Raw genomic sequence first — 19,770 nt, 5'->3', positions numbered from 1 at the left:
AGTGAAATTTTACTTCAAAATATTTAGAGCATTTAATTTCAAAATGTTCCATAAAAATATTTAAAGTCGCAAAAACAAAATGTGTTCGACTAAAATTTCGTTAAAAAAAATAAAATATTGTAACGCTGAATTAGTTAAAAAAATATCTCCCAAAAAAATATTATCTTTATATATTTTAGCCATCAAGATCTGTTAAACCAATTTGGAAAAAATTTAATTTTTTGATTTTTCAAAATTTGTTTATAACTTTTGTAAAACTTTTTTTTAAAGTTAATACTTGGAGTAAATTAATCCTATAATGACAATTTACCCTTCCCAATATGGATCAAATTCGAACGGGGTAACCCAACCCATGCTTACCCTGTTAGGTCTTTCTACTAATAACAAGATTTGAACTGTAGATAAAAGATTTTAAGAATATTACGCTTAAAATATTTTCTTTTGATTTTAGAGAAATCCTCTTGAAATCATACATAAGAGGATTTCGCTAATATAAGACTAAGTTTTTAGGCGATCCGTTGTGTTCTCCCCCACCGTTCTCCGATATTCATTCAAGATTCAAATGCACGCATAAAACACATATCTCATCTTTAATGGCTGCAAAATCGAGTGAATCTTAACTGCTTGTATCTCGTGTCACGTTTGTGTTTATATTGAATATACGCTAAATGTAACTATTTCTTTGCATTTCATACATAAACCTGCGAACAACGTGCGATCGTGGCGCATCGTTACAACGCAAAATCGTAAAGCAGCAGCGCTCCAAGTTACACGAGTTACTTTACACTCTCGCAAACCGCGCACACCGTCGGAATATTTAACGAATCGCTCCTTTCCCTTTTACCGACAATACTTCCTCCGTTTTAGCTTCGTAGAGAAATCGCGGAGGTCGCGAAGACAAGTCGTATCTGTTGGTCATTGGTGCGCGTGCACGTCTCACGCGTACGACACTTTCCAGCGCGCTTAATTTCTTGTACATCGATAAAATATTTGAATAGTACTTCCTTCCTTTCTCTCTCTCACTTTTTCTTTTCCCTAAGTATTCCTATTCACTTTTCCATCATTTCACGAAAGAATGTTGCGTCAACAAATGCGTATCGCACCGGATAGAAATAAAGATGCATTCGCAAACAAGGACATAATTCGCCAGTGACCTTTTTAGGTAAATGTCCCAATAATTAAACTAATAAGAAAATACTACCAGTTTTGCACATATTTTTATTAATAAATAATCAATATAATTTCTAACGTTTATATCAAATTTTTATTTGCCAGCGATGAAAAAATAATAGGAAATAAAATAATAAATAATTTCAAGGAAATGTTAGGTAATACCGGTTGTTTTCCAATAATTGAACTGAAAAATGAATAATGTCCTGATTATCGAATAATACAGACTCAATGATTGAATGCTCGTTAAATAATATTGCAAATCGACACAAAGAAATGTCCTTTAACAAAACTTCAAAAGCTTTTTGGAAATATTAAATGCAAGTATATTATCAATGCAACAAGAATTGGAATATGTTCAATTACTGAGACATTTATCTCAGTTCATCGTAATCCGATCTACAATCGCAGTTGATGGCTAAGCGTTGCTCAATCATTACCTACAATTCTACACGATTGGGAAAAAAGTGAACATGTCAACCTGTCGATTCAGTTTCGACGAGAAGCGACAAAATCCACTCGTCAATCCCGCTTATGCACCCAACGACATTCTTCGTCCTTGACGAGTCGTACGTCACGTTTTCAACGTAATTGTGAAAAACAGTGCGCGGGGAGAAACTCGATGACCCCTATGCTGCGCTATCGAAATACGCGGTCGCGAATCCGCGACTGGCGAGTCAAGGTGCAGCGCGCACGCGGTCTTTCCCATCCTTCAGGGCCGCGCGTGTCTAAACGCACTCGCGCACGCGCATGCTCGATGATGCCCTGGTGATGCTCGAGTGCGAGGATGCATGCGAAGAAGGCGGTCAAGCTGGAGACTGTGTATGTGCACACGTGTGTGAGACAAAGTCGGCTATTTTCTCCGCACAACTTTCCCACACTTTCCATGCTTTGACTCCGAAGCACGGCGCTTCGAGGCACGCTCGTGCCCGGCTTGGCGCCATTTCTCTTGGGCAGTCGATAAATCTCACGATCGGACGAGCGACCTGTAAAATTTCGATACTCGCAACGAACGGGGAAAGCAGCCACGGGCTAGAAAACAGCGCACACATAGATCCACGACACGGTTGAACCCGCCCGAGAACGTGGTGGATCATTTATGGATCGTCTGCTTGACAGAGTGATTGCATCGGTTGATTTCTTTCAAACGTTGTAGGAACTCACAGAATTTTTGTAAAATAAACTGATTGAAAGAGAGAGGAGGCCAATGAGAGCCGGTCGCGGTTGTTGGTGCGAATATGTAAACTATGGGGAATGTGATGTTTAACAATGTAACTGCACGCGCCAAATATTTTTCCTGATCTACAACATATGCGATGAACTTACACTGCAAAAAAAATTTTTTAAATTAAATTTAAGTGGATAAATTGGTACATTTCACATGTACCAATTTATCCACTCTAATTTTGGTGTTAATTTAACACCGAGGCAAACATGCTAACAAATAATACAATTTATCTGTACACTTGCATATAACATATGTCAAGAAAGTACTAATGTTACAAGAAAATGCAAATATTACATATAAATTGTTATCTTAACATTTAGAAATAATGAATATCAATTCAATACAATATAGTCAAAATAATACAATGATAATAGATTAAATTAACACACAGATACATAAAAAATATAATATAAAAATTTCTACACGGATTGATTTCATCAATACAAAATATTTTTTATTCCGAACCGAACGGTTTATTCCAATTAGTATTACGCATGGAACAAACAACTCTATTGATGTAAAACTCAGTTGTAGAAACAGAAAGATTTCTATAAATTTCTAGAAGTTTCTACTCAATTACGGCCAATTACTAAGTTATTCTAATCAAATTTTAATGCAGCTGAATGTTCAGACCGAATATTTTCGATCACAATAACAGAGATATCATTTTTTGTCAGCGAGTTTTTCGTTCGATTTCTACTCAATTCAGGATTGAGTAGAAAATCCAATAGGTGAAAGAAACCGAGGTAAATTCCAGTTTTTAGTCTTACATTTTATTCAATAAAATAAACTGGCAAAAACTATAAAAATAACTAATATGTTTATACAACTTTATTTATATATTTATAAAACTTGGTGCAAAAAAGTATTTTTACTTTAATTAATAAATCATGCTAATTCCTATGGTTTAAAAAAACAAAATATATAATAAAATAAAAAGTCTTTTTTAATTGAAATTAATATATAAAATACATTTTTAAAACAAAAACTTTAAAGGCATGCTATTAAGTTTTTAATGAGAAAACGTAATAGTAAATAATAAGAAAAACATAATAGAATTAAAAATTTTTATCAGATCTGTTTTGTGTGTTTACCATTCAACATCTCACAAAAAACTAATTTATTTGCTATATCGATTCCTAATTTATTACGCGTCAATTGACGCAGAACAGTCAATCTTGCCGAACAGTTATATAAGTACATGACGAAATTAATAAAATCTGTAGGAAGATGATTATTTTTACTTAATGTTTTTCACCACGATCTTACATTTATATCTGATTTTGTCAAAAAAGAATAATTTTGGATCGGATTCAGCTTCTGCTTGAAATGATATAATTAACACATATGTTTTATAAGTTTTAATAGAAAAGACCAGTTTTTGCGGATTTTTTCTGGAAAATACCGGTTTTTACCACTGGCATGGACAAAAAATGTGGAATTTTGCCAAATCTGGCTCAATTAACCAAACTGAAATTTTTTTTCCGTGTATTAATATTAACTAATTCCACTACACTGTCTCAACTAATTAACGACATGCTTATTTTTATTGTATTTTTTTGTGTTGCGAGGAATACCGTCAAACTTTCGGAATGGATATATCCAGTCCAGCAAATGAGAAGATTCAGTTTTGATTTCAAACCGAGGCAGTATTTCATACAACATTCAAAGAATATTAAAGAGAATCAAAACTAAATGCGTAATTAATTAGTTGGAATTAATTAGTATTAATAATGATAATTAAGATACAGATTCGATTTGACATAGAGAGTAAATTCGCCGCGTACTCTCCAAAATGTATTATTAATTTAAATATCATACTTATAACTGTTGGTTTAAACGAAAAAAAACTATAGTTGGACTAATTTCTAATAAAATATGAGCGACTTAAAAATTCATTAAAGTTACAGAATTCTGTTCAAGTTAATTGTTATCTTGATTATTTAGGCGAAATTCTCTGATAACTGCAACCGGAATTTTTTACTTGTTTATATTTCACTAAAAATTGATTAATCCCACAAAATTTGTTCCGAGCAGTTATAAATATAGAACTGCAATCAAATGAAATATATATCTCACTAAAAAGACCAATTAAGAGGATGCTGAAGCTGAAAACTTTACCAACAGAATACTGACATTTTTCTGCAAAATTTACGTCGTATTGGTTATATAAAAATTACAAATGCTTTCACGTAATTTTATACAATCAAAGTACGTATAAAAATAAATAAAAGCATTGCTCAATATGTGATGAAAATAAAAAAAAAATTTTAAATGTAAAATCTCAAGCGCTGTCACGTAATATTTGCCTAATCTAAAAATTCCGCAGCTGTATATACCGAAAGTGTGGATACTCCAAACAGAAAATTTTTGAAGAACATTGCTGTATCTTCGCATATGAATTCAGAAGCTTAAGAATATTGGAAAAATTTGCAGAAAAATTTCTACACATGCGTGATTACGTTTTTTGTCGAATATAATAAAACAAAGCAACACATATTTACGTAAGTTCTATATATATAAAACTTAGAAAGAAATATGAAAAGGATAGTGTGATTATGTTAGCGAAGATCTCTACGTTATCATTTTCGAAATTTATCCACTTAATAGTATCAATTATTCTCATTATTGTTGAACTTCGCAAACACAGACAGTATTATTACATGAAAGATGTATGAAAACCGTTAAATATTATTATTCTATATTTCTTCTATATTTCCTTTTACATTTTAAATATTCAAATCCACAATATCAATCAGTTCTCTCATTAACTTTCTCTCTCTTTCAATCAATTATATACCCAAAAGACTTGTTTATATAATGCGATAAAAGAAATTTTTTTCTTTGATATAACATTAATACTTTATTGAGTTGCACTGAAAAAGTTGCGAATATGAAATTCGTAGATACCTTTTGCCGAGAGCGTAATTGGTACTCAGTGTTTCGCAAAGTTACGCGCGTGACGAATTCACATCCAAGCGCGGCAACACGATTTTTGATCCAATGACATGACAAGAAGCGTTTCCAAGAACGCGAGGAAACTCTATAATAGCGAAAGCGAACGCCAGCGTGGAAAATGTCGTCGATAAGAACGACGATCGACAAAAAAGGACTTTCGCAACGGAGAAGCGTGTCGCGAAAAAGCGCGTTCGGTTTCTATAGACTGCGTGTCACTGATTTATCGCACGTGCATCTCGTAAAGTCTCGTCAGAATGACCACCCGATTTTCTCTCATTGGCTACGAAATAACCATGGAAACGCGACAATCATATGCGAACACTCGTCATAAAAGTAGATATATGTTTATGGCTTACGCTCTTTATCCTTGCGGGATAAAGAGTTCCTTAATCATGTACGAGTAATGGATGCCGTTTTTAATCTTGAACAGAAAGCTTTTGACAATTTGCAGGTAATGCATTCTACACGCGATGTGTATTATCTTGATGTCATTACTGATGTAATTAGCGAATTACAAGGTTTTCCGCGCATTTTACTACGCGGACAATTACGTCTCACTCGAAAAAATAAAATTTGAAATATTATATCATTTTGAAGTCAATGATGTTTAATTAATTAATCCCTCAAACGCACACTTCTCTTTAATTAATTAATCCCTCAAACGCAAACTTCCATAAAACACACAATGGTTTAAGTTGACTTAATGTAACGATTTTAACCGCATATTTTGAAAATTATGCAGTTTTACGAAAAAAACATAAAGACATTTTTTGTAGTTAAAGAGTGATATTTTCATGAAATATTGTCAGTTTTGAGGAAAACATAATTCAATAGATGAAAATTGATTGAAATTGATCATTGTTGAAAAAGTAAACTTTTTTGCCTAAAAATTGTTGCTCTTTGGCATTAAAGAAAATCTCTTTAGAATTTTGTAATCAAGATCACAAACTTTAAAATTGCTATGTCTTAGATTTTTTATTTTTTTCAAAAACTATTTATTCTGAGGTATGAAGTTAGGCATTTTTTCCGAATAAAGTTTATTTCTACGCACACATAATTAACTTTATTTTGTGAAATAAACTTTATTCTGTAAGATAAACTTTATTGCCACAAATTCACATAATAAAATTTATTTTTCATAAATAAATAAATTTTTAATTTATCCCAATTTCAATTTTTTTTTAGTGTATATTCCTTAGTATGATATTTATCTCTATAATCACATGATTCAATTGAGAACTCTCACCAAACTTTGAATTCAAATGTCTCATTTAAGCTGAGTTTTATGTAACACACTCCTATATCTCGTGGACAATTTTACGCGAAAATAAATCACGAGAGCGAGAAAGAGAGTCAGTCTTATTGATTGAGATATATTTGACAGGACGCGAATCGCTTAAGAACAATTTAGCATCAAATTACTGTTCGCTTTACAAACGCATGCAGAATGGCCGTAAGTTTGACGCAATTCACCTGAGCGGATGTTAAGAATGAAATAAGCCTAACGCAAATGAAGAAACGAGCGACATGAATCATATACACTTGACAGCGATATTCCAAAGTGGCGAAGCTCGACTTTCAGCAATAACATGTCATTCAATATTGATACACCAGTCACGAATAGCCAAGCGTGGTTATTTCAATCGACCTAACTAGGTGTCCATTTCGTCGGACGGAGTTTACGTGCAAGAAGCGAAGCGATATATGGGACACTCGATTCAATAATGATTTCTATCCTTCCCGGACATGTCTCTCGAACTTCTCCGTTAAAATCACCTGTCGCGAAGATCGTCCTTGGCCTTTCGTTGAAAGCCGCAAAGCGATCTTCATTGTCCGACAGCCCGGTCTCTAATGATCCCGCACGTGTCGATATTAACCTAAATCGTCCGTGAATCATAAGCCTCATTCACGACCTCGTTCGTTACGAGCGCGGCGTTTAAACACCTACAACATCTGGGCTGCTAGACAAGGACACCGCGGGACAGCGTATCTAATTCATTATGCAACGAGAGAGGGAGAAAGAGAGAGAAAGAGAGAGAAAGAGAAAGAAAGAGAGAGAAACTCAACGTACACAGTTCTCTGTATGAAAGACGCGCGAATCTAAATATATCACGTGCGAGGATTATCGCCGAGTACGCATTCGCGTACTACTCGCGTATTATTCGCGAGGGTTCTCTCCTCCAACAAATACTGGAAATCCGTTAAATATGGAAATCCATTCCACTTGTAAAACAGAATCCACAAGAAAAAAGGCAAAAAATTGCCAAAATGGAAACTTCTATTCATATTTGATGTTAGTGGCACTTTTCCGATTATCCGTTACCAAACAATATTCCCGCTTGCTAACTTCAACTGTATTTGAATTATTCAAATCGTATCTCGGTGGCATTCATGTGTTCGAGCACGTCCATGTAATTCGCTTCCGATTGAAACGCACACATACATACACATACCACGATTATGCTCTTTACTCCCACTCACGGTTTCGCGTCTCTCTCTCTCTCTCTCTCTCTCTCTCTCTCTCTCTCTCTCTCTCTCTCTCTTTCTCTCTTTTTACCTCTTCTTTCCTCTCTTTCTGTCACGTAGCGCAATGCGCGTCGCAAGTGCGTGACAACCGCGCAAACACGTCGATCACCGTAACGGCGCGACCGACAAGAAAAGTAACGAGACATAAGAGCACCAAGTACCTCCTCGATCTCGTAGGTCTGCAGCAGATGAGTCGAGGCCATTAACCCCCTGATTGACCCCAGCATTCTCCTCTTAATCAGGCCACCTTTCCCACCGTGGTCCCTCGACGCTTCAGCATCGGTCGCCGTCATCGTCGTCGTCGCCCCGTCGTTCTCAGCGTCCGAGCAGAGCTTATCCATGCTGAAGGATACTGGCTGCGAATGCAGCCTCGTCCTGTTGTCCAAGATGTCGTCCGAGCTAGCTGTTTTCTGCCTCAGATTGCTGCGCAACTGTCGTGATCGATGCTGCGACACATCGGCACCATTCGTTGACACTTTGCCAGAGTCAGGCGACGCCGACGCCGGTCTCTCTATATCGGAGGCGTTCGCCTCTTCTGAGACCGACGACAGACCGAACTCCTCCACCCTGGTGATCGAGCCAGACTCTTGCGTGCGGGCCCGTGTCAGGTCGTAGAAGCCGCGTTGCTTGCTCTTGGTGGACACCCCGGAAGCGGCCTCGCTCCGCGTCTTTGAGCGAGAAATTCGCGATTGAAACATCCGTTGAGAATCGATCGGAAAATTCGTGCAAACGGGAAATCTCGTTCTGACTTCATATACTTTGATGTCACACGCGCATGCGCGCGCGTATAAGTCGCGAGAGATTCGCCTCACATTTGCCAACGAATTGTAATTTGAAATAATCGTGGATGATCGAGGAATCGAAGCTTGCTATTGGAAACCTACGTCGTGTCATTTAGCCCCGAGAGGTAGGCCCGATGCTACCTTGGCATTAGTTACGGTTAACGGCAAATTTCAGTCGACGTACGAAGGATTCGGAGTGAAAGCGGAGTGAAATTGTAGAAATGCGAAATCACATGAATATAATTTACAATTCCTAGGGTCCTTTACAAATGCATCGAAGTAGTAGCCTATGGCTTTTGCTAATTATAGTTTATTTCACATATAGAAAAATACGTATCTGCATGCAAGCAAATATTACTTGTTTCAAATATTTCATAAATTTATGTAGTCGCAAATCTATTATCTCATCATCAAATTTATTTAAAAAATGCTTTTCGAACTCTTGTAAGCTCAATATTTCAATAAAAAATATTAAATTAAGACAAAAATTCGTTTTGCTTACTACACAAAGTCAAAACAACTTTTTCTTCGATACAGTTTTATTCTTGTAAAGAGAATAAATTCTTCTTTTGAATATTTTCTAAATTTCTTGGAATAATACTTCACTCGAAACAACTGAAAAGTGAGATCACTTAAAATGATAGTAAAAATATTGCCACTCGAAACCACAAGAGTGAATGTTTCACCCAAGATTAGAGTTTTCTTCTTTTTTTTCTTTTTATTGATGTTAGCTAGAAACTCTCGTTGCCATTTATGGATATTATTCAAATTGAAGATTAGAGTGAATTCTAACTTCATGTGAGAGTGAATGTTTCAAACAATTGGAGTGAATATGTTTCTCTAGCGGTGGAATACATAAAATTCACTCTTCAATTTCCAGTGAAGATATCCGCTCAACAATTCACAGTGGAGAATTCACTCTATAGAAGTAAAAGTTAACTTGAATTCGAGTAACTTGACTGCTACTCCATTTTTCGAGTAAAATTCCACTCCAAGAAATTTCGAGAGTGCACGATAGACGCTTTTCTCAAATTTGGAGTGAATATATTTTAAGACGGTTACCAAGAAAATATTCTTTGTTGAAGATAACTATTACTTAAAAAAAGAAAACTAAACTGAATATATATATAATTGCTTTTCTTCGCAATGAAATGATACTTTCCTGTGTACACTCGTCCTCCGAAGCCTTCATACGAATAATATCCTGAATATCTCTCCAATTCCCTCTCTTTTCAACCTCCTTTCAATTTCACGATCTCTGGACTTATCTTTACTATTTGCAATCGATTCCCCGATCCATTTTCTCTATCTCAATTATAAATTAACACATCGAATGCCGCTAATCCTTCAAAAACTCCACAAAAAATTGCATGACCACTGATGACGATATAAATAAATACAATTTCCAGCGTACGCATTTCTTATCTCGCTTGATTAGCTCTCTAATGACCGTATGGTTGAACACGCGGTTAATTACGCCATGCGCGTAAGTTAAGGCGATACTTGCCGGTATCAGCAACACCGGTCAGTATCGATGACCACCGGTGGCATTCGACGTGTTAATCAACGTGTTGGTTTATTATTCGTTCCTTTTTTTCGTTGTTATTCCTCCCAGATTTTTTCCCTGTTCGCAAAAACGCAAAGTACAAGAGTGAATGTGCCCCGGCTACCTCGGCATTAAGCGCGCCGACCGCTTGCAACCTGGCGTGCCTGTTCACCACCTCGCCGAGTTTGGTCCTTTCCTCTCGCAACCAGTTGCGCATCCTGCCCCAGGCCTTGCCGAGTCGTCTCTTCTGCAGCTTGAGCCGCTTGCTGCGCTCCGAGCCGCCGCTCACCGACAACGCCGCCTCGTTCTGGCACTCCGGATCAGAGTATGAGCCAGACATCGACGCTATGCCGGCGTCGTAGCCGTCACTGTCGGACGCGCCGTAACTCCTTCTGCCCGACTTGAGCGACCTGGTCGACCGTTTCGTTTGGTCGTCTTGGTTTCTCTTAGACAGATCGAACGTTCTCCGAACTTCCTTATGGCCCTTTTCATGCGGGTCACAGTCTGACGTTGCCTCCTCTCGCGACACGTCTTGCTTCGCTGACTTCGGCACGTCGTAAAGATCCTGACGTACTATCGACGACGAGGGGGAATCATCTTCCGCTTTTTTATCGTCTTTTTGCTGCTCTAAAGAGACTCGATTATTGCCCGAGACTGCGTTCTTGGGAAGGTCGTACAGTTGATGAGCCGTGCAGTCGGTCTGGTCGCTCGTATCGACCTCCAAAATGACGACCTCCTCGTCATCGACGGCGTCCTGGTGAAATTGTTCGTTCGTGTGCAAAAAACTGAAGCTTATCGTCGGCACCCCGTCGCTGTCGGTCGTCACCGTCGTGGTGGCGTTCAGCTCCACCGTGGAACTGTGTCTCTTCCGGTTGTTCCGGTTGTCATTCGCGCGACAACTCTCCAGATTCGTCCCGAGTTGCGAGGACTCCGTGCAGACTTTGCTCAAGCTGTTTAACGCCGCCTCCACGTTGTTCTGATACAAGGCTTCGCCATTGTTGGAGGACCAAACTCCTCCGACACTCATGGCCTTCGCTAAGGGCTTGACTTTCCCGTCATTCTCGCGGCAGCGGGCTTCCATGTTTTCGTCGATGAATGTCACGTTCGTATTCTTCTCTGGAAAGGATGAAACAACTTCGAGCTCCTCGTTCCCTTTCTCGCGCTCTTTCGCGCCAAATTCCCCGCTACGTTCCGCGTCCTCGTGGAACTCGCGGCAGTGCACGATGATCGGCGCCGGGACGTCGTACCACGTTGTCGTCGCGACGCCCACGCTGTTGTTCAAAGTTGAGCTCTTCGTGGGAGACCTCAGAGCCGTCAGAACGTGCCTCACCTCGTTCATCTCCGTTCCGCGACGCTATATATAGATAGAGAGCGGGACTTCTCCGCATGGAATCGATACCTCGGATCTCTTCCCTTGATTTCGTTTCGTTCTCTCCCTCCTCGTTCCTATCGAGATACCGTTGCGAGAAACGCCACTAAGCCGCGATCGAGTCGTGGCGAGCAACGGTGAAGCAAAACGTGTCTCGAAAACGCGCGCAGCTGTTATCGCGAGCGGGAAGAGCGTCGCTTGTCGTCGCGGGGTTCATTTTCCTGTCCATCTGAGCGAAAAAGGGTTTCTCCTCGACATCGAATCAGAATGTTTTTGAATTTCTTTTTAGCGTCTTTGGTCGATCTTGGTCGTTCGTAGAGGAGGAACATTGATGGTCCTAATTGATCGCCGGCTCAGTCTTCAAGTAGACGTCGTCGCGAGACCGCGTCTCATTATCGAAGAATCCGAGATTCTTGCGAAGTTTCTACACTTCGTGTGCACCGGAGTTTCCTTTCATACGACGCGTAACAGTCCAATAACCATTTCAAGTCGCTCTTTCACGGCATTTTACTTTACGACGTGACTTTACGAGCGATGCGCGCACACGCGAAGTGTCGATGACGTCGCGCAAACGCTTTTCCTTATCGTGCACAAAGTTCCATGTCGCACGAATTTCTATTACGCACAACTATTATTTATTTTTATCTTACGTCTTTTCAGTTACAAACTGCGCAACACCGCGTTATCGCGAGGGCATCCGCATGATAAAACTGTGTCCTATGTCCCACAAATTTCGCTTATCGTACGGTTTAACAAATTGTTTTGTATCCCACGAGTTTCGCTTATCGCAGAGACGCTGACAACACTTGGAAACTTCTGACTCTTATGTACCACAAATTTTATCTGGATACAAGTACATTGCGCGATCCCCTACGTCCTGTACTACAAGAATTTCCAGATAAATTACCAATTTCTGAACACGTACCTAATTCTGACACATTCTTATTATTTTGGATTTTAAATACGAATATATAACCTTTCAATATAGAATATATGTGTATGTATGTATATGTGTATATATATGTATATATATATATGTGTGTGTGTTTTATTGAAAATTTAAATATTCATATTTGAAAATCTGAAACAGTAAAAATATCCAGGATTAGGTACTTATCGCGACGATATCGACGCGATACCTCAAAGTACCGCTGGATCCAAAGAAACCTGACTATACTTGAAAATTTCTGAATCCAATGTTCTACAATTTCACTTATGATATAAAAGCACTGCGCAATTTCCTACTTCTTCTTCAAAGTATGGCCTGAGTAATGTAACACTAGTCTAGTGATCCCATGCAATTTCCTACGTCCTATTTCGCGTGAATTTCACTTATCACACCGATATCGACGTTCGATACCTCGAACAATTCCTGCGAATTTAGCTCACAGCGAAGGCCACCGCAGTCTTCGAAAATCCTCCAACGAAATCCGTGAACACTTCTATTCTGCACTCACATTATCGACGCTGATCGTCGAGCTATTCGCGAGACTTCGCACCGCACGGCTCACCTCGAGGCACATGACGCGGTAATCGCGAAAAAGCATCGGATAGTTCGTGTTACGGTAATGACAACGCGACAATGACGTTTCACGGCGCCGCGTCGTTCTTTCTCTCTCTCTCTCCCCCTCCCCCCTCCTCCTTCCTCTCTCGCGAATCCAATGACACTCGCGGCGCGACGAAAGATAAAGAAAGCTACGTCGAGCAATAAATTTAGCGGGCGCGTCGCGTGGTACCTCTCTCTCGTCTCGCTTATCCTCTCCTCTGCTTCCCTTGGCTTCACCTTGGCTCTCGCCGAGTCGTCGACGAGCGTATACACGGTCTACGCGACTCACGTGGAAGCGCGCAACGGCGTCGCGAGCGATGGAATTCGAACGGTGTCGTCCGCTCGAAGATTGTAAGCACGCGCGAACGTGTCACTCGAGCACGACGAGCATAACGACCATGACGATGACGAGTACGGGACAGCGGATGGACAGCACGACGACGCGGACAACGGCGCGGTAGAATCGGGACGGATGAACCAACGGATGACGAGCAAACAAACAGACGAACAAACGAACAACGCGAACGGTCGCACCTTCCTCGACGGCCGATATTACGTAATTACGATTCGTGGTGCAGGAACGCCGGGCGTTGCAACGCGTTCGTTTTGCTCGAAATCACTCGGATCGTCGTATGATATTTTTTTCTTTTACTTTTCTTTCCTTTCCTTTCTTCCGTCTGCCCACCTGTCTTCCTTTATTCCTCATTACTTCACGCTCTCGTTGCACGAAGCGCATCACGCGCGTCTCGACGTCACGTCGCGCACTGAATAGCGCGCGCCGCGACCGCGAGACGAGCCTTCCGATGACGATCGGCCAGTTTCGCGTAACGAGCACAAAAAGTAGTCGCCACCTCGTAGCGACGACGGGGACGCGAATTCACGCTAACGTACTGAATTCGCGATTGTACTCGTCGACGGAAGTGCCGGTCGACGATTCGAACAGTCGCCAGCGAAACGTACGCAATGTGAGCATTCATTTATGCGCGTTCAAAATCAATTTCGTACATGTCAGACAATTTTCCGGATTTTGATAGTTCATTGTTTTAAGTTTACGAAGGTTTATATAGAAAATAATCATTTGAAAATTCATTTGAACTTTGACGGTACACATACCACAATGGATGTTAAAATATGAAATACGTTATTAAGCAACTGATAAATTGTGTGACTATGCAGTCGAAATTAATTTTGCCACGTCAAACAATTTTTCAAATTTTGACAGTTCACTGCTTTGAGTTTCTGAAGATCGATAAATAGATTATTTGAACTATGACACAGTATATATACCACAATTAAAGTCAAAACTATGAAACCTAGCACATATCACTAAACATCCGACAAAGAAATCGACTAGAAATTAAAAATAAATTAATTTTGTCACATCAAAGAATTTAAGAAATTCCGAATTTTGATAGTTCACTTCGAGTTTCCGAAAGTCCACACAGAAAATAAATTATTTCAATTGTGACGATACACATACCACAATTAAAGCCAAAGCTATACCTGACACACGTCACTAAACCAAATGAATCGACACGCAACAATATTACTCGATATTACGACCTAATTTCACGTGCATTACATTCAATAGTCAACTAGTACTTTTGAGGCTCCGATAACTTGATTGTTCGAGGACCATTTTTCGCACAGGTTCGTGTCCGACGGTCAATTGAATTTCGCGGGATCATCGCGCGTTCGATGTGTCTTATGTCGTTCGAGTATCGATAGCGTCGCGTCGTGAGCGATGGCTGAAACCGCGCGGTTTTTGCTACGCGTTCATGTCGGAGCGACGCTCCGCCGACGACTGCCGACATGGCTGGAAGCCGCATTATACAACCGCGGGCGAACAATTATGTGTCCGTATTACGGCGCGTATACACACATTGCACAACCGACGTCACATGCATCGCGCGTCGCGTCGCGTCGCCTCGCGTCGCGCCACACAGTGGCGATTTTGCAGCTGCAATGCCGCATTATCCGGAGATTCCTCGATCCAATCTCTCTAATTAGACGAAGATTGCGCGTCCCCACCTCCTTCGTACGATGCGCGATATTATTACTCGTTTCGGAACAAAGCCATTATCTCAAGAGATTGTTCTTCTTTGCACTTAACTTTCGCGGTCAGTAAGGCATCGGATTTTCTTGGCCGCCAATTTCTACGCTTTCGATATAATTCCCGGCTCTCATCTCTACGATAAATAGAAGAAGAGAGAGGAAAATAGAATTTGCGGATCTTGCAGAATGTGCGAATTATACACATTTATACACATTTATGTACAATTATACAGATTGGCCCCTTAGTTCCTTTCTACACACAGAAAAATATCACTTTACTGCTAAGAAAACCGATTATTCTCTTTTATTTTCCTTCTTTGAAGCTATCTTCAATAGAAGATATTTTCTTAATAATATTCTTAAAATATACTCATTACAAATTTTTGAGAAGCACACTTTGTCATGTATTAAAAAAGATAATTTATTTAAAAGAAAAAGATAAAAAAGATTTATTTAAAAGATTTATAAAAAAAACATTTATCCAAAAGAATGAATTTATTCTCTTTGCAAAAATATTATAAAACTTTGTAAAAAAAAAATGGTTCGACTTTATGTGCCAAACAAGCCGAATTTTTGCTTCAGTTTAATATTTTTGATTGAAATACTTAATTTACAAGAACCCGGTTTTGGGTAAACTTGATGCTTATAACAAACTTATGATAGATTTGTAAATACATAAACTTATAGAATACATGAAACGCATAACATTTACTTGAATGCAGTATATATTTTTCTATGTGTAGTATTTTGCAGAATATCCCCGATGTGACAGCGCATTTAATCCCCTCATAAAACTAAAATAGAATTTAAAATTCCTTCGCTTGGTATTCGCTTTACATTCCGCTCTGTAAAGGTGTGAAAATCGAGAATTCGCAGATCTGTGTTCTCACTGTCTCTAAAATAAGCAAAGTCATAACGAAAATAGAGACTTCACGGACCAACGTTGATTCCTCGCAAAGTTCTCTCTTTAATCTCTAAATAGCCGCGCGAGTTTGCCCATTTCAGCACTCGACAAACACTATTGTAAATAATACCACACGTTATATAAAAGTATAGAATATCTCAAAATACCTGTGTGTGTTATATAGATATGCGTAATATGCAGTATAAAAATTATGTATGATATAGTACAAGCCCGAGAAACATTGCTCGGTAAATTCCCAAGTAAATTCCGCTGTCTCTCACGCACAAGCTATTTGTCAGTTCGCACACGTCGATCAATTTCGATCACAGTTTCACCTCCCAGTACGACCGCCAAATGTCAAGGTATATCTCTATGATCCAGGTTCAGTGTCTTCGAGCGCACCAGTCGCGTGTCAAAATTCGACGTTAAAGTGCGCGACAACTATACGTCAGAAACGCCAAACGTTGACCTAGCTAACACACTTTTGCCCACGAGCAACGTATGGTATTCGTGTGCAATCACATTCAATAGCATACAGTGATATGTACAACGTAGTAGCCTTATTTCAATATCAAGAAATGAATCGGAGCGTTCACAAGTTTCTCCGCTACGTACTCTCCTCGCACAAAATATCAAACTTGCTAGCAATTTTAAACGGCCCGTCGAACACGCTCGCTCGCTCGCTTACGCGCACGCGGTAACAACCGAACACAATTGCAATTTGCTCAACGTGCACATACACATACACACACACACACACTCACACTGCCGTCTCCATCGGCGCACAGGTGCATAATCGGAGCGACGCGTGTAAACCGCGCATACGTGCGCGAGCGCTGCAGCCAAGTTACTGCAGTTGCAAGCCCGTGTCGTTGCGGGAATGAGTGCGGGAAATACGCGAAGTCCGGCAGCAGTCCGGGGCGCGGAGGGGGAGAGGACTGGCATGTGCACCGGTATAACCCCAAAACGAACGGCGAGCCAGTGGGTAGTTTTAAGGCGACTAACTGGTGTTTCTAGGCGGGGGATTATGCGCGCTTTTCTGTTCTCCGGATTATATTTAGCCGCCGCTCTTAGCCGGTATCTCTCGCTCCCTTTCGTACGCCCATTCGCGTCACATAACGAGAACCGCACGTGCGTCGTGCATGCACCGCCGGATTCTCGTGTACGATCGATGTACATGCACAGAGCTTCAATGAGGAAAAGAGAGAGGAAGAGAGAAAGAGAGGAAGAGAAAGCGAAAGAGGAAAACGAAAGCGGCGTGTCTCGCGATGCCCGCAGAAGAGATGCACCTGCATCTTCCTCTAAAAAAAAAGGATAGTTTAATCGAGTATAACATCCTTGGTTGAAATTTAATGTAATTTTCACGCTGTTGCTAAGCAGTTATGTTAAATATTCTCTAGTAACTACACTGAGAATTTATTTACGGGCTGTGAAGTTTATTCACAGAAAACTATATTTTGCACAGAAATAAATTTGATGTTCCAGAAATAAATTTTTAAATATTTTTTTCCAGTGTAAAGAGTTAAACTACTTGGAACCTCAATCAAGATGTATACACTTTTTTGTAATTATGAAAGATATACAAAATCTGAACCTATTTATTAAAAATATTTACAAAAATAGAGCAGAAATTGGATAAGAAATTATAATATTAATCGGTTAATAATCAAGTCTGCTGCTCATAGAGTGGGCAACTATGACGTTCTTACTCAGTTTCTACGCAACATTTATACGACTAATGGAAATGCATTGATACTGAACAATAACTGGACGCATATCTACGTAAACTGTACATTCTAAGAAAAAAATATTTCAAACAATATATATTTGTGGGATATAAAGTTTACTCACACAGAAATAAATCTTATTTCACAAAAAGAAACTTTATTTCACGGAAACAAACTTTATATTCCACAAATAAATTTTCAAATATTTTTCCTCGCTATACATTTCTACCAGGAATCGCACCGTCAATTTAATTGGGAATATATCGCATCGATAGCAAATATAAAAGTCAAAGTGAATATTTTTGGGATACATAAAATGTTTTTAGAATAACAGAACACATACACAGAACATGGAAATAATTGCGCTAAATTTTGATAATATGATGCTTAATTTATCTATATTCAGGAGCTTTATCGCGCAATATAAATAGCCAGAATAAGTCGGAACGATGAGTCGTTCAATGCTTTACGTTAAGCAAGCGCACATTATGCTATCGTCTAGAACACACAAGCATGTAACTTCACGATAAGAATCGAATGTCGCGACAGAAAGAACGAGGTAATACTTTATGAACGACCGACTCGACTGGCCGCGCGTTTGCACATACACGGATGGAAATTTTACAGAGTCTCAGACGAGATTTCTCGCGGTGAGCGCGCTCACGCCGCGACCTTGCTGCAGGTGTATGCGGTTGAAGGTGTAATTGCGTGAAAAGCGCGTTTGTACGTTCCCGCTGTTTTCCCAATACACCGACCGACGAGGCACGTGTTATCGCGTGGGAGTAACTAGCAGCGATAACGGTAGCGGAAATCCACATTACACACAGAAAAATATTATTCTACTGCTAAGAAAAACGATTATGCTGAGAAAAAATTCTTAAAAATTTATTTGTACGAGGTATGAAATTTATTCACAGAAATAAACTTTATACATACTTCACAAAAATAAGCTTTATATCCCATAAGGAGATGTTCAATTATTTTTTTCTCAGTGTATTCAGTTCATTTCCCTTCTTTAAAATACTGGCAATAATTTCCAAAGAAGAATATTTTCTTGATAACAATCTTAAAATATACTCATCACAAATTATAGGAAAGCCATACTCAAAAGAAGAATTTATTCTCTTTACAAGAATATTATAAAATTCTATCCAACAGAAAGAAGTTAGTTCGACTCTATGTAGCAAGCGAATCAAATTTTTGCTTTAAATTAATATTCCTAATAGAAATGCCAAACTTATTACAGTAAAAAATATTTTGCATTTGATATCTATCCATGGAAAAATTTGTATATTAAATTTCTGACATATCTTACTAATATATACTACATATATTAATTTGTACATATTGAAACATACTAATTTCTGTGTTAATTTAACATATTGTAGTTGTGTTATTTTATGACTGTTCTGCGTTCATATTGTATTTATCATTTTTAAATATTAAAATAACACATTAGTGTCGAAATGTTACACTTCTATGTTAATTTTTAGCATATTATTTGTATTATTACAGATTTGCAGATTTCCCTTTTGTTAAATTAACACACAAATTAAAGTAATTAAAGTAAGTTAGGATATGTAAAATTTGTTAAATTTAATACAAAATTTATTACAGTGCAGGATTCAAAATGTATTTTAAAGAAATCTCATGCTTGTGATAAACTTATGATAGATCTACGAATATATAAATTTATAAAATACTTGAAACAAGCAACATTTATTTGAATGCAGCATATTCTTCTATGCATAATCATCGTGTTTATTTCACGAATGTGAAGCGTTACGTTATCGTTGTAGAGGAATAGATGCAGAGTAATGGAACCTACGAAAGATCCCAGCGTTTTTCGAATAGAAAATATCTCTCTCATTGTCGACAATAAAAAATTAGCAATACGAAAAATGTAATATTACTCATAAGTTGGTCCTTATCGCGCTTTTAAACTTTCTTCTACATAAA

The 19,770-nt window shown here is 38.8% G+C and overlaps 1 protein-coding gene across 2 annotated transcripts in view; it reads right to left on the bottom strand.

Moving 5' to 3' along the window:
- LOC116848041 overlaps positions 1-19,376 on the bottom strand; it is a 37,118-nt gene extending 17,742 nt beyond the window's left edge. The window contains exons 1-3 of one of the 2 annotated variants that reach the window (XM_032823765.1): positions 16,849-19,376; positions 10,335-12,461; positions 8,044-8,550 (exon numbers count right to left, since the gene is read on the bottom strand). In XM_032823765.1, coding sequence (XP_032679656.1) covers positions 8,044-8,550; positions 10,335-11,549 — 1,722 coding nt within the window. In that variant the 5' untranslated portion in view covers positions 11,550-12,461; positions 16,849-19,376. Of the gene's footprint in view, positions 1-8,043; positions 8,551-10,334; positions 12,462-12,939; positions 16,824-16,848 lie in introns of those variants that run through there. The other variant, XM_032823764.1, reaches the window with a different exon arrangement.
- Positions 19,377-19,770: the final 394 nt, after the last annotated feature.

The sequence above is a fragment of the Odontomachus brunneus genome, unplaced genomic scaffold (assembly GCF_010583005.1).
Source record: "Odontomachus brunneus isolate Ranch 3 - 2012 unplaced genomic scaffold, Obru_v1 Obru_scaffold_087, whole genome shotgun sequence".
In the NCBI taxonomy this organism is placed as follows: Eukaryota; Metazoa; Arthropoda; class Insecta; order Hymenoptera; family Formicidae; genus Odontomachus; species Odontomachus brunneus.
This window is presented reverse-complemented; position numbering and strand designations above follow the sequence as displayed.